Genomic DNA, 14,643 nt, shown 5'->3' on the forward strand with positions numbered 1-14,643 from the left:
TTTTTAAAAAATTTGCATTTATTCTATGCAGAATTTACTCCTGAGCTGTAAGTGTTTGTTTCTTCAGTTTCTTCTGGGATGTTTTTTTCTGTATAACTTCCTCTTCTGGTTTAGGAGCAGTCTGCTCTTTTTCAGCAAGGATCATCTTGATGTGGCAGGGAGAGTTCATGTATGGGTTAATTAATCCGGCCATGAGCCCTGTTGAGTTCTATGCTGCATCTTGGCTGCTTTGTTCACCTGGATGTGCTCAATGACCAGAGGATCTATCTACATGTAAACCCTGAAAAGTTCAGCATTACTCTGCATTTTTAAAGCATGTGCAGTAAAAATTCAACATTCTTCTTGGCCCACTGACCCTGTGTCCAGTCCCACTGTTTGGCCTGGGCACACCTACCAGCTCCACCATTGTAGTGACGGAATGGCACACACTGCTTCCGCAAAGTGACATCTTTCATATATTAGGTGGCTTTTCAGATATGCATACCCTTGATGGCCTGGGTAGTTTCATGTGTGTCCTTAAAATGAATATGAAGATTTGGACCTCTTGATTTGCATGATTTTTTAGGGTTTTTTGGGTCGAGTGAATAGCAAACCATTTTCAGAGGTTACCTCAGGGCGCTTAGGGGAAGAGCTAGCCTCTCTATCCCAGCCAGCCATCACACATGGCCGAAAAGACTGAGTGGAAAGCCAAGATTTCCCCTTCACCAGGTATAACTAGCTTCCCAACCCTTCCACTGGACTCATGGTGGAGAAGCCCAAGAGGAGAGCAAGAACTTCATCCCTCCCAGTTGTTGAAGGGGGTCACCCCTCCCTTGCACTGTCAGTGGAGATGATGTGGGGAAGCCGGGATTTCTCATATTTAGGAATAGGGGTTAACGAAGTACTTCTCCTGTCTTTGCTGGGGTGGTGTTAGAGGAAGCCTACTAGAGAGTTGGAGCTTTTACCACTGGTCAGGGATACTCAGGCCACGCTAGCAGTATCAGTGGAGGCCACGTAGGGAGTACTAATGAAGTAATGCCCCTTCCTTTCCCAGGCAAGATAGTATCAGCAGAGGTTCCCATCCCCTACTCAGAGGGAACAAGGATTCCTTCTCCAAGTGTCAAAGGAGGCAGAGTGGAGAACCTGGACTTCTATCCCCATTGGGTGGTACCCACATCTCCTTGCCAAAGTGGGGTCAACAGATAGAGACTTAACTTACTTCATATGAAAGTAAAGTCTAGTCTGAAGGATAAGGTGTCAGTGGAACCTCTTCAAATTTTGTGCATAATCGAATACCAAATACCTATGATAAAACCACAGTATTATAAATGTCAGAATGTTATTTTTAATTTGATAATTTTTACTTGATAATTTGGTTAGGACCTAGGTTGCTTTGGAAGAGAAAAAACTTCACATTGTGTTTTTACATTTATTTAGAAATCCTCAGAAGCACTTTTTTGAAACCTCTGTAGAGGGGAGACATTAGGGTGGCCGCTATTTCATTTGTGGACTTAGATTTTTGTAGAGCAGTGGAATAAAGGGACTTAGCTCCAGTGGAAAAATAATTTAAAAACCTTTTAAATTCATTTTTAGCTCATTTATGCCTAAGTTGACTAAAAAGTGTAATTTTTGAACTAGTAATTTTACCTGTACTAGCTTTCCAGAAATCTAAATAAGTTTAGATTTTAGGTGGGTAGAGAAGCTTTTGTAGTAACACAGTTTGATAGCAGGAGAGTTCTGAATGGTAGGAATCTGTAAAGGAAACCATGAGGGGAATTTTTTTTTCCCCAAAGATTTTGTTTATTTATTTGAGAGTGGGAGAGCACATGAGTGGAGGGGAGAGCAGATAGAGAGGGAGAAATGGGCTTGCCACTGAGCAGGCAGCCTGACTTGGGGCTTGATTTGGGGATCATGACCTGAGCTGAAGGCAGACGCTTAACTGACTGGGCTACTGAGGTGCTTGAGCAGCATTATTTTTAGTCTTACTTAGGGCTGCCTGTTAATTCAGGGTTTTTGGCAAACTTTTTCTGAAAAGGGGTCCAGGTAGTAAATATTTTAGGCTTTGTAGGTAACATAGGTTTTCTTTTAAAGATTTTATTTATTTACTCATGAGAGACCCAGAGAGAGGGTCAGAGACATAGGCAGAGGGAGAAGCAGGCTTCTCAGGGATCCTGATGTGGGACCTGATCCTGGGACTCTGGGATCACATCCTGAGCCAAAGGCAAACTCTCAACCATTGAGCCATGTAGGCGTCCCGGTACCATAGGTTTCTGTCATAAACTCTCCTTTGTTTGCTTTGTTTTTCTTATAACCTTAGTTTTTAAAATTTATTTTTATTTTTAAAAAATATTTTGTTTATTTTAGAGAGCAACAGAGTAGGGAGAGAAAGAGAGAGCAAGTGACTGGGAGGGAGGCGTGAGGAGCAGGGCGGGAGTGGAAGAGAGAGGGAGATGGGGAAAGAATCTCAAGCAGACTCTCTGGTGAGTGGGAAGCCCATTTTGGGGCTTGATCTCAAGACCCGGAGATCATGACCTGAGCTGAAACTAAGAGTTGGACGCTCAACTGACTGAGCCACCCAGGTGCCTCTTTTTCAGAAACTTTAAAAAATGTATTTGTACACCTGAAACTAAAATAAGTTGTATGTCAGTTATATCTCAATTTAAAAATGTAAAAATCATTCTTAGTTTACAGGCTTGCGAAAGTAGGCCAAGGGCTAGACTTAGTAATTTATCCACTCCTGCCTTACTTGGTTAGTCACTTGACCAAGCCTCTCTTTGTTTAGTTCATAAAGTCATATGTCTGCTTTTTTCATAACACGGAGTAAGGACAACTTACAGCACAACATCTGAATATACAGTGTATCTTTTTAGGTTTAATTAACTTACTTTGTAGGTTTTCTTTTAAAGTCAGTTCCCTTCTCAGGGAGAAATTTACATTTCTGATTCATTTTCTCTTTTATAGAAAGGGTTTATATAAAGCTTTTTACATAAAATCTGGGTGTAAATTGATAGGCAAGTTAGCAGTGTAAAACATAGCTAGTTGAATATTCAGGATCTATCTTGTACACAAAAAAGTATCTGATTGTTTTGTTTTAGGCTTTTGGAAATAGAGAAGAAATGATTCTATCAAGGACACTTGGATATGCTTCAATTTGTAGTAGAACTGTTAAGTCTGTTGGATTTCATGTCTCACTTCTCATTGCTGTAACTCCATAGCACATGCAGAACTTAATGATACTTCACTGGTTCTTCTTTACCATGGTGATGGTCCACCTCCTTTACTTAGGAACTTTAAAAAAGTTTGAAAAAAAATTTTAGTGTCCACTTTGATCATCTATCATATTTATCAGAGCTTTGACTATATTAGGAAATCAAATTTGAACACTGTCAACAAGATGTTCAGTTGATTGTTCTATGTTTTTTGAGACTGGTTTTAAAGGACTGACTTGAGGATTTTTTTTGAAGTGGTCCTACTTTGAAATGAATGCTAAAGCATCCTAAAATGATTATATTAAAATAAACTATATATATTGGTTCTGTGTATAAGTGGTAGAAACTGCTTGAGAACAAGTTATTTTAAAGCATTCAAGGAGTGTTGGAAATAATGTTTATATAAGAACATTGAGTGTGGGCAGCCCCGGTGGCGCAGCGGTTTAGTGCCGCCTGCAGCCTAGGGCGTGATTCTGGAGACCCGGGATCGAGTCCCACGTCGGGCTCTCTGTATGGTGCCTGTGTCTCTGCCTCTCTCTCTCTCTCTCTCTCTGTCTCTATGAATAAATAAAATAAAATAATCTAAAAAAAAAAAAAGAACAATGAGTGTATTACTATGTGTACATTAGAATGTGAACTCCATAAAGGCAGGGTTTTCCGTCTTACCTTTTTTCCCCCACTGTTGTATCCATACTGTTACAACAGTGCCTGGCGCACATAGGAGGTATTCAGTTAATACTTGTTGCATGAATGAATGCATCATTTCTTTCTCTATCTATCTATCTATCTATCTATCTATCTATCTATCTATCTATCATCTATTTCTCTTTAGATTGTGCTGTGGTAACATAATCCTGATAAGTGTGTAAGCTTGAAAATATCAAAAAGTTCCTGTCTTTGAAAATTTTCCATAGATAAAGATTTTTTACTAAAACTGACCTTTTAATCTGTTTTGCTATGAGTTCTATACAAGTATGTTCTTTTATTATGCCTTAAAATGATCCCTGATATTTTATATTTTCTTTCTCCAGCGATTCTGTTTGAATGTGTGCATACAGTTTATTCTATTTATCCTAAATCAGAATTACTTGAGAAGGCTGCCAAGTGCATTGGAAAATTTGTTCTTTCACCTAAAATAAATCTCAAGTATTTAGGTAAGATGATTAGGAAAGTTTTAGAAGATTTTATTTATTTATTTATTTATTTGAGAGAGAGGGAGCACTGGCCACTTGTGCATGAGTGGGGGGGAGGGGCAATGGGAGAGGGAGAGAGAATCTCAAGCAGACTCCTTGCTGAGCATAGAGTCTGATGCAGGGCTGGATCTCCTGGCTCTGAGCCACCCAAGTGCCCCAAGATGATTAGATAATATTGACAGAAATTACAAAGAGGACTCTTGAAATTTGCTGGGTATTTGTTTCCAGTCACTTTATATAATGTAATCTTTGTTTTTAGGACTGAAGGCTCTTACCTATGTTATCCAGCAGGATCCCACTTTGGCTCTTCAGCACCAGATGACAATAATTGAATGCTTAGACCATCCTGATCCCATTATTAAAAGAGAGGTAAACTGATATTTTGAATAGTGTATGCAGAGTGTTATTAAACTTTTTTTTTTGGTATTATGGAGAGAATTAAATAGTTGGCAATGTGTATGTGCGTGTATATGTGTTTACATACGTGTATTTTAACTTTTGAGTGTATTTTATTTTTTCTACTAAAGTTTAAGGAGCTTTTCTAAAAATTCCTATGTCAGTATCCTCATGGATGGATTTAAACTATGAGTTGGAGGAGTTAGGTTCAGTTACCTGTATGGATTCATTAATATCTTTTTGGTCCAAGAGGAAAACTAAATTCTCTTTCCAGGTCTTTATGTTAATACAATTTAAGATGTAATTTATGTCTATTAAGATTTTTTCATATTCTGCTTAACATCTGTAAAGTGGACTAATGCAGTCTGTATTAAATATGTAGGAATATTAAAAGAATAAAGATATCCCCAAAGTGATTTGAACTGCTTGGGAGGAAAGGTGTATAATTTAGTTAATTTTTTTCAACTTTTCCCTTTTGTCCACTGGGTGTCTATATAAATAGTTCTGTTAATTTTCATTAAAGAAATCACTCTGTACCTTCATTTAAAATGGTATATGAAAAAAAAAATAAAATGGTATATGGGACCTAGTTGAGTAGGCAGTTCTATTTTTGATTTTAAAAATAATAAAGATAATTTACTGAACATCTAAGTTACTTAAAAGCAGTGAGTTCAAAATAGTTTATTGAAAGAACACTATTTCATTGAATAATTTTAAAAGATAAAATTATAAATTTTGAATTTTAAAAGGTACTATTTTTGAAACAAAAATAATTTTAAGAAGTCAAATACATTTATTTCTTTTCTTTTTTATAAGAGAGAGAGAGCAGAGAGGGAGGGGCAGAGATAGAGGAAGAGAGGGACTCTTAAGCAGGCTCCACACTCAGCATGGAGCCAGAAGTGGGGCTCCACTCACAACCCTGAGATCATAACCTGAGCTAAAATCCAGAGTCAGAGTCAAACGCTTAACCAACTGAGCTGTTCAGGTGATATATATATATATTTTTTTTCATTCATATTTTTATTCTTTTGAAAATTGTTACCTGTCTCAAATGAATATGGGAAGTTCACAGATACATAATTTCTTTGTGTAGGCATCATAGAAAAATGAGAAGGTGACAAAGGAAAATAACAAATAATTACATGACTCTTGCACTTTGAACAGATACAGAGCATGTGTTTTCTTTTTGTGATTGGCTACTAAATTGAACAGAGTTGACTTAGTACAGTTTTCTTATTGCTGTATTTAATTTGAGGGCTCTCATTTAAAAATGAGAGTCAAAAATAAATAAAAATGAGAGTCAGAGGGAAAATAGAATTCTTTTCAAGTCTGATCTGCTTAAAATTACCTGCAGTGAGAAACGCAGTTTGAATTCTTTGGGGAAGATACTGAGTTTCAGTGGTGCTCCAAGAAGGCACTGTAGTACTGTCTCTTTGAATGCTGCTTGTCACATCTAATCTCTATAAGTAATTACATAAACTTCAGTTCCTGGGTATGGAGTGAACTGTTGCTTCAGACTGGGATTCCCTTTTACCTGGTTTTATTATCTTTCTTTCTGACAGGGAGAAAGAAGGCATAGAGGAGCTAACATAAAGGACCTCTAGCTAGTCATGCAGTTCCTAACACCATGTCCCATGTAGTCCTGGAAATGCTAAATTGCATGGTCTTAGAGTAGGAAATAAATTGGGTGTAAATTACCTAAAAATAGATAGTTTAGAGTGTATAGGGAGCATGTCTGAGACAGCTACATAAATTGGAAACTATTGATACGGGACTTGTGTTTTTGTAGATTTTAAATAGAGTTTAAGATGAACTGAAACCGTTGTCTTTTGTACCTGAAATCTTGGCTATAAAGATTGAAAAATTACAAAGAGCCCTAAAGGTATTTTGAACAAGTTTGACAAGGAAGATATGTGGAAATTCTCCTGACAGCTAATGTTGATTCTGAAATACCAGTTAATATTACTTTTTCAGTATTGCTTTTGGTCTCATATTGATTTCTGGGAGTTACAATATTTTTAGCACCTTAATATAGGGCCTCGGAAAGCCCAACCAAATGGGAGCTTACTCTGGTACCAGTCTTCCTTCATCTTACTTGAAGAAGCAAGAGTTATATCCCTGAGCATTGAGAAAGTGGCTATAACATGGTTTTTCCTTGCTGCCTGAGATCCTGACCTTAAGCCTTGCTAAGGCTTTGAGGCACTTGAGCCACCAACCGTTGTCTATCCACTAGAGGCCATTTGCCCTCAACTGACAAACCCACTTAGGGGCTGTTTTCTATTGTTTGGGTACTGGAAAATAAAGTTTGCAAGACTGGATTTTTAGATATGTATGTATGTGTATATATACACGTGCACATACAGGCATAAGTAATACAGGTTTAAGAAGCTGTTACATTTTTAGAAAATAGATTATAAGCCTTTTAAGTTTTTGGTCTTTACGTGGCCTCTTATGTAGGTAGTCAGATTATAATTATTGATATCAGTTAGAAGGCTTTTTAGACTTTGGAATTGATCATAATTTATTTTTTTGACACTAGGTTCTACTTTTCTTAAGTTCTATTTCAGTTAAAATGTGCATTTCTTCAGCACCTATTAACTCTGACTGCCCAGTTGATCCATGTAAAAGTGGAAGAATCAACTGTTGTTATAAATCTGTATATTGCTGTATTTATTGGCATTATCATTCATAGTTTTATAATACTGTTTTTATTCCTTTTTCTTATAGACACTGGAACTTCTTTACAGAATTACTAATGCACAGAATATAACAGTGATTGTCCAGAAAATGCTTGAATATTTACATCAGAGCAAAGAAGAATATATTATTGTCAATTTGGTTGGCAAAATAGCTGAGCTTGCTGAGAAATATCCTTTGTTTGGACCCGGAGTCATGAATGCCTTTGGTTACATAGTAACTTTAGAATGATTGGTTTAGGTATAGTCTCTTGCAAATTGAATTCAGAGATGCAGCAGTATCTTTTCCCATACCTGATAATCAAGTGTTTCTTGTCAAAAATGGGAATTGTGTAGGCTTCTTAGTGGATGGCTTTTTCCTTGGTTCTTTTCATTTGATTGGTCAGTATTATGAGCAGAAAGATAAAGGAACCCCTGCCTGATTCCTCTTTCAGTGCCTCCTTGTCTTTGACTTTGCTTCATACTTCGTTTCTTTTCTGGTAAAAGTTCTTGTTTTTTGCAGGGGGCCTTGGGAGTAGGGATCGATATGCTAAAATTTATCCTTTCCACTATTGTTTATACTGGAACTTGTCACAGTAAGGTGGTTGGGAACTCCATTCACGTGTCACTTTTCACATTTCCTTTTTAATTTAGAATAAAGTTCTAGGTCACAAAGATATTCTATTCTTTTTAAGATGTCTGTTATTTAAAAGAATAAATGCATGGTGCTAATCCAGTTGTCTTGGAAATTGCTTAAGTATAGTTTTGTGCTAGCCAGTGCTATAGCTCTAGCCAGTGGAATGAGAGAATTTTAGAACTGAAGTGAAACAGATTAGAAAAGAGGTCAAATAGCTTGTTCAGGTAGATACACCACATTTAGCCTCTTTGAAGTGTAGATCATTTTCCATTATTTGTCCTTAGTCAGCAGAACCATTTCTTTAAATTATTTCACACTTATTTATTGGATGCTTAGTTATATACAAGACACAGTGCTAGATAAAGCAACGTGAACTTAGTTTATTAAGCTTATTATATAAGCTTTTACTGAGCACCTATTTTACATAAAACTAGAATATAGAACAATTTGTTTGCAGAGGTTAAGAATAAAAATGCCAAAGTAGGATGGGTTGGGGATTATTCTTTAAAGATTGATGCAGAAAAGATAATTTTAATAAGTGGCATTTGGAAGTGTACTTGTTCTTAACACTGTGGACACATATGCCCCTGATAATGCATGGTTTATTCAGACCATGAATGCTGTGTTTTCAGTGGGAGGAGATGTCATGCATCCTGATATTCCCAATAACTTTTTGAGACTGCTGGCGGAAGGTTAGTAAATTACTGCATTCTATAAAATAGAGATCTAAAAATTAAATGTTTTTATTACAGAGTACTTAGAGAATTTAGTGGAGGTTAAAATGATGTATCAATTTCTTTATAGGTTTTGATGATGAAACAGAAGACCAGCAATTAAGGCTTTATGCAGTTCAGTCTTATCTCACTTTACTAGATGTGGAAAATGTGTTCTACCCACAGAAATTTCTTCAAGTTATGAGTTGGGTGAGCAAAGTACATTAGATCATAAGTATTTATAACATTGTCTTTTATACAACCAAGTACTAACAGTGTATTTCCTTCAGAAGTCATTCAGTTCTACTCTGCTCACTCTTTCAGCTATCAATTTTTCTCCCAGTGGCTAGTTTTTATCACTTGACTATCTACTTGTCTATTCATTTTCTTTGACATCCCACTTGTCTGATCCTTTAAGTATAGATAGTTGGTTTGCTATCTTTCTGTGTCTACAATACATTTGTTATGTTTTTTTGTGAATCTGTGTTAGAATATGTGAACACTCATGCATCTGTGTTATAGTAGTTTTCTGTTGCTGTATGTTACCACAAACTTAGTGCTTAAAACAACAGAAATTTATTATCTCAGTTTCTGTGGGTCAGGAGTTGAGACATGGCTTAGGTGGGTACTCTGCTTAGGGACTCTCAGGGTTGCAGTCAGGATGTCGGCTAGGGCTGCTGTCACGTCTGAATCTTGACTGGTGAAGAATCTACTTCCAAGCTCTTGTGGTTGTTGGAAGAAATCAGTTTCTTGCAGCTGTAGGACTGAGGGTTTGAAGTTCAAACTGTTGACTGTAGGCTACCCTCAGCTCCTAGAACTGCCTTTAATTTCTTACATTTGGGCCTCTCGACATGCTTCCTTACTTCATCAAAGCCAGGAAAGGAGATCATTCCTTTATAAGATGAAGGTCATATTTTATGTAATATAGTCATAGGTAATTGCACACATACTGTCACCTCTGTGTATTCTTTGGTGTGCATATGGGTGAGTTTCTTTAGGGGGAGATTTGGTGAAGTACAACTACTGGGTCATAGGATATGCATATCTTAATATTTTATACTTTGGCCAAATGTTAGCATGTTAACTTAAATTTTACCCAGACTTTTATTTAAGATTTTTTTTTTTTTCTCAGGATGCCGGGGTGGCTCAACATCACCTTTGAGAGTCTGCCTTTGGCTCAGGGCATGATCCTGGTCCAGGGATCGAGTCCCAAATTGGGTTTCCTGTTGAGGAGTCTGCTTCTCCCTCTGTCTATATCACTGCTTCTCTCTGTGTCTCTCAGGAATGAATAAATAAAATCCTAAAATTAAAAAAATTTTTTTTTCTCAACTACAGGAAAGTTGAGAGTCTAGTGTAATAAATATCTCCATCTTTTTCATCTAGAGTCCTAGTTAATATTTTTAACCACATTTGCTTTACTATATCCATATCTATCTCCATATCTATCTCTATCTATATGTGGATCTACCTCTATATAGGTGTTTTCTATCTGTATACAGATTGTTTTGCTGCGTCATTTACAGTTGAGTTGCAGATATCATGATATTCATAAAAAATTCAAGGTGAATCTTCTAAGAATGACATTGTCCTCTCATAGAACCATTTTTACACCTAAGAAATGTAACATTAATTGATTAATATCACTTACTATACAGTCCATCATTACATTTATCTATTTGTCCAAAAAATGTCTCTTATGGCTGTTTTCCTACTATTTGCAATTCTGGATCCAGTCAGGATTCACAAATTGCATTTAGTTGTCTTTTTTAGCCTCTTTTGTTTTGTACTGATCCGCAGTTTCTGTCTCATGACACTGATTTTTTGGATGAGTTCTGTTTACTTGTAGAATGTCTGACATGCTGAATTTGTCTCATTTTTTCTGATTTGATTAAACATTTTTAGTAGCAATACTACATCAACTATATTATGTACTTTCCACTGCATCACCAGGACATGTAAAGTATCAGTTTTTCCAGTTTTTGGTGATTTTAAGTTTCATTGTTTGGTTAAGATGATGTCTTTTAGATTTCTCCATTGTAAAGGTACCCTTTCTCCTTGGTAATTTATAACTAATCTGTAAGGTGATTCTATGTGGTTCTGTATGAACATCTTTTCCTCAACTGTCTTTCACCAATGGTTTTAGTATTAGAAACCTTGCCTAAATGGGTTATTGTATTTTAATTCCATGTCACTCCATATATTTATAGCGCTTATATTTCTTTCTGCAACATACAGATACTGTCCAGGCTTTGTTAGATTTATACTTAAGCATTTCATTTGCTTTAGGGCAGTAGTAAAATAAGCTGTATTTTTATTTAGGTTCCCACATATTTGTTGCTAGTTTATTCAAATAAAATAGATTTTTGTATTTTAATCTTGTCTTTGTAGTCTTGTTTTGCAACCTTTTCAATCTTGTTGATCTCATTAATCTAAGATTTTTTTTTTTGAGGTCTTGAGACCTTGTTAAGAATTTTTACATCTCTGTTCTTGAGATTTTTTTTCTACTCTGTTGGTTTGGTTTTGGTATCAAGTCAGGAATGTTCTTTCCTCTTCCATGTTCTGGAAAAATTGTATAGAAGAATGTTTAGTTTTTAAGTGTTTAGAAAATTTCCTGTTACTGATTTCTAGTTTGATGCCATTGTTGTCAGAGAAAATACTCTGAATTCAGTTCTCTTAAGTTTGTTGAGGTTTGTTTTGTGGCCTAAGATATGTCTTACTCTGTGTTCTGTGAGTGCTTGAAAAGAATGGGTATTCTGCTGTTGTTGGATGGTGTGTTCAATAAATGTTGATTAGATTCTTTTGGTGATGGTGCTGTGACACAGGTGTTAAGATTTTATATGGCCTCCACTGATACTGTGAAGGGGTCGTCTTGTATGGCAGAGCAGTGGTGAAAGTCCTGAGTGTCTGCTAGGCTTCTTCTGACACCACCCCAGGGGAAGAGGGGAGGGATCCCTCTTTATACGTGGATAGAGGTAGACACTGTGGAGGAGTGGATCTTGGTGGGGATGAAAGTCTTAGCTCCCCACTGGGTCTTCTCTGTCATCACCCTTGTGAGGGAATTGGGGTGCCTCTTACAGCTTGGTAGAGGTGGAAGTCTTGGCTCTCTGTTCTGCCTTTGCTGGTGTGGGTGGGTCTATAGTTTTTATCTGTGTAGTGCTTAGCTGGAGTAGAAGGGTTATTATTGCCTAAAAGTTTTCTGGCCTCCTGGCTCTTTGGCTAGAAGACAGGCTTTTCTTGGGGCCGGTTTGTCTGTGCCCATTGGTGTTTCCAGGTTGCTGGTTTTCCAGTGTCCAGTCCAGGGTGTATGAGGCAGCAGATTACCCACTATACTGTCTGGTGTCCTTAGCAGTCAGCCTTCTTTTCTCCATCTGTCAGTCTCTTTTTGTGTGTATTTTATATATAACATCAAGGGTTTTTAGGTGTACGTATTGGGAAGAATAAGGGAAAATGCATCTACTCCATCTTTCTATTAATTCTTGACCTTGGTTTAGATTACTGGGTTTTCTATAACTATCTTTCATCTTAGTAAACAATTTAAATATTATCTTGCTACTTTAAAAAAATGATTTTACTTAGAGAGAGAAAGAACACATGCACGAGTGAGGGAGAGGGAGAAACAGGCTCTCCACCAGGGAGCCCCATACAGGCTTGATCCCAGGACCCTGGGATCATGACTGAAGCTGAAGGCTGCCGCTTAACCACCTGAGCCACTTGGGTGCCCCTTATCTTGCTACTTTAAGGATTGAATTTATTTAGTTCTATTTATTTTTCCTCCTCTTGTTACTAGCTGTAAATTTTTCCTTGCCTATCACCTCATCTGTTTTCTTCCCTGCTGATGCCAGTATTACACCAAAGACGTGACAATACTCCATAAATAGACTTAGGAAAGATCTCACACTCCATGAATTATCAGTTTATTAATGATTCGGATTATGTATCACCTAAATAAGTTAGATGTAAGAAAAAGGATATGTAACATAGATCAGTGTTCTTCTGTGGATCATCTATATCAGAATCAGCTTGATGCTGGTTCAAAATATGTATTACAGATCCCTACCACAGACATACTAACTCAGCATATCTCAGGGGAGAACCTAGAAATCTATATTTTTATGAAATACTTTAGGTGACTCTCATGCATACTAGTATGTGAGAACCACTGGTTTAAGTGCTTATTGCAAAATAAATATGCTTGTAAAAAGCAGTAACCAAACCTGAAGTTCAGAAGAAAGCAAACTTGTCAAGGTATGCTGTTTTATATATTGTTAATGATTAAGATGTGGAAAACTTTTTATTTTTTTATTTTATTTTTTTTTGAAAACTTTTTATATTGTGTTCCAATTCTTACATAATTTTGAACCTAAAATATATGATTTTTATCTTTAATAATTTCTACACCATGAGAGTATGGTCAATCTAGAGTAAATTGACTCTTAGCAGTAGCTACTTTGTTTCGATTTCTGAGTACAATTTGCTGTAGCTTGATATTCCAATATGAATGTCTCTTTGTTTTACTCATAGGTGTTAGGGGAATATTCCTACCTCTTAGATAAAGACACACCAGAGGAAGTTCTAACCAAGCTCTACAAGTTACTTATGAATGACTCCGTTTCTTCAGAAACAAAAGCCTGGTTAATCGCAGCTGTTACCAAGCTGACGCCCCAAGCACACTCTTCTAACATAGTCGAGAGATTAATCCAGGAATTCACCATATCTTTGGATACTTGTATGAGACAGCATGCATTTGAATTGAAACACTTACGTGAGAATTTGGAACTTATGAAGAGTTTGCTTCCAGTTGATAAAAGCTGTGAAGACATGGTGGTAAGGCATCTGTATTTTAGCTGTGTTAAAATTGCATTGTCTATAAACAGAATAATTCTTGCATTTGTGATATAATATGGAATATATCAAAATATAGTTTCCATGACATTCAAGATGAAGGTTGGAGTTTTCCTTCAGGTCAGTAGTGATCCTAAATAGGAATCGAGGAGTGTCTCTTGTGGAGGACTGTAGCGAAGGCATTTATATCCAATGACAATCTCTTTTAACATTTGGTAATTCAAGAATTAAAAAATTTTAATTTCCTTTGAACTGCTTTAATATGTCATTTAATTATTATTGTGTTTTCTTTGAGAATGTAAAAAATAATTCTCTTTTGCATTTTGTACACCTGGTATCTAACATCTTTCCCAGAGAGTGTGGAAGCACTGATAGCCCTCTTAGAAATGAAGTTCTGTTTTTCACTTACAAATTATTTTTAGGGCATATGGATTAAAATTATTATGTGATTTTATAGTCTACTCTCTTTAGGGTGAATTTTTTAATTTTCTAATTTTTGCTTCACTTTAATACAGGTAGATGCTTCTTTATCTTTTCTGGATGGTTTTGTGGCTGAAGAACTTAGTCAGGGGGCAGCACCTTACAAACCTCACCACCAACGACAGGAGGAAAAGCTTTCTCAGGAAAAAGGTAATTTTTCTTGGGTCTGTAACAAGCGAAATTGTAGGGAGATCATTTTTAATGCAATTGTTATTACAGTTACATAATATAAATAATTGAGGATGTTTCCTTTTATCATCCTTCCTTAAATCCCTCCTTAAATCCTTAAAGTACTTGTGACTTATTTATCCTGATTAGGTCTTTGGATAACTAGAAAAAAAGAAGTTAGCCTGGAGGTATTCCCAAAGTCATTGGGTCCATATACATAAGTGCCTAAGATAGCCATTCTGGAATTTTGAAAGAATTCCAGAAGTGGAATTATCATATTGGGTTACTGTGCTCGACGGAGGGCTGATGATACTCATGTGAGCATCTCTAGAAAAGTTTGGGGGAAAAAAT

General features: G+C 36.4%; 1 protein-coding gene across 2 annotated transcripts in view; it reads left to right on the plus strand.

Annotated features, from left to right (window-relative positions):
• The window catches only part of AP4E1 (adaptor related protein complex 4 subunit epsilon 1), a 54,765-nt gene that overhangs the window by 21,207 nt on the left and 18,915 nt on the right, over nucleotides 1-14,643 (plus strand). For both annotated transcript variants that reach the window (XM_077881075.1, XM_077881076.1), the window contains exons 9-15: nucleotides 4,220-4,342; nucleotides 4,641-4,750; nucleotides 7,505-7,644; nucleotides 8,669-8,781; nucleotides 8,894-9,012; nucleotides 13,324-13,626; nucleotides 14,160-14,274. In XM_077881075.1, coding sequence (XP_077737201.1) covers nucleotides 4,220-4,342; nucleotides 4,641-4,750; nucleotides 7,505-7,644; nucleotides 8,669-8,781; nucleotides 8,894-9,012; nucleotides 13,324-13,626; nucleotides 14,160-14,274 — 1,023 coding nt within the window. The remainder of the gene's footprint in view (nucleotides 1-4,219; nucleotides 4,343-4,640; nucleotides 4,751-7,504; nucleotides 7,645-8,668; nucleotides 8,782-8,893; nucleotides 9,013-13,323; nucleotides 13,627-14,159; nucleotides 14,275-14,643) is intronic.

This window comes from Canis aureus, chromosome 32 (assembly GCF_053574225.1).
Source record: "Canis aureus isolate CA01 chromosome 32, VMU_Caureus_v.1.0, whole genome shotgun sequence".
NCBI lineage: Eukaryota > Metazoa > Chordata > Mammalia > Carnivora > Canidae > Canis > Canis aureus.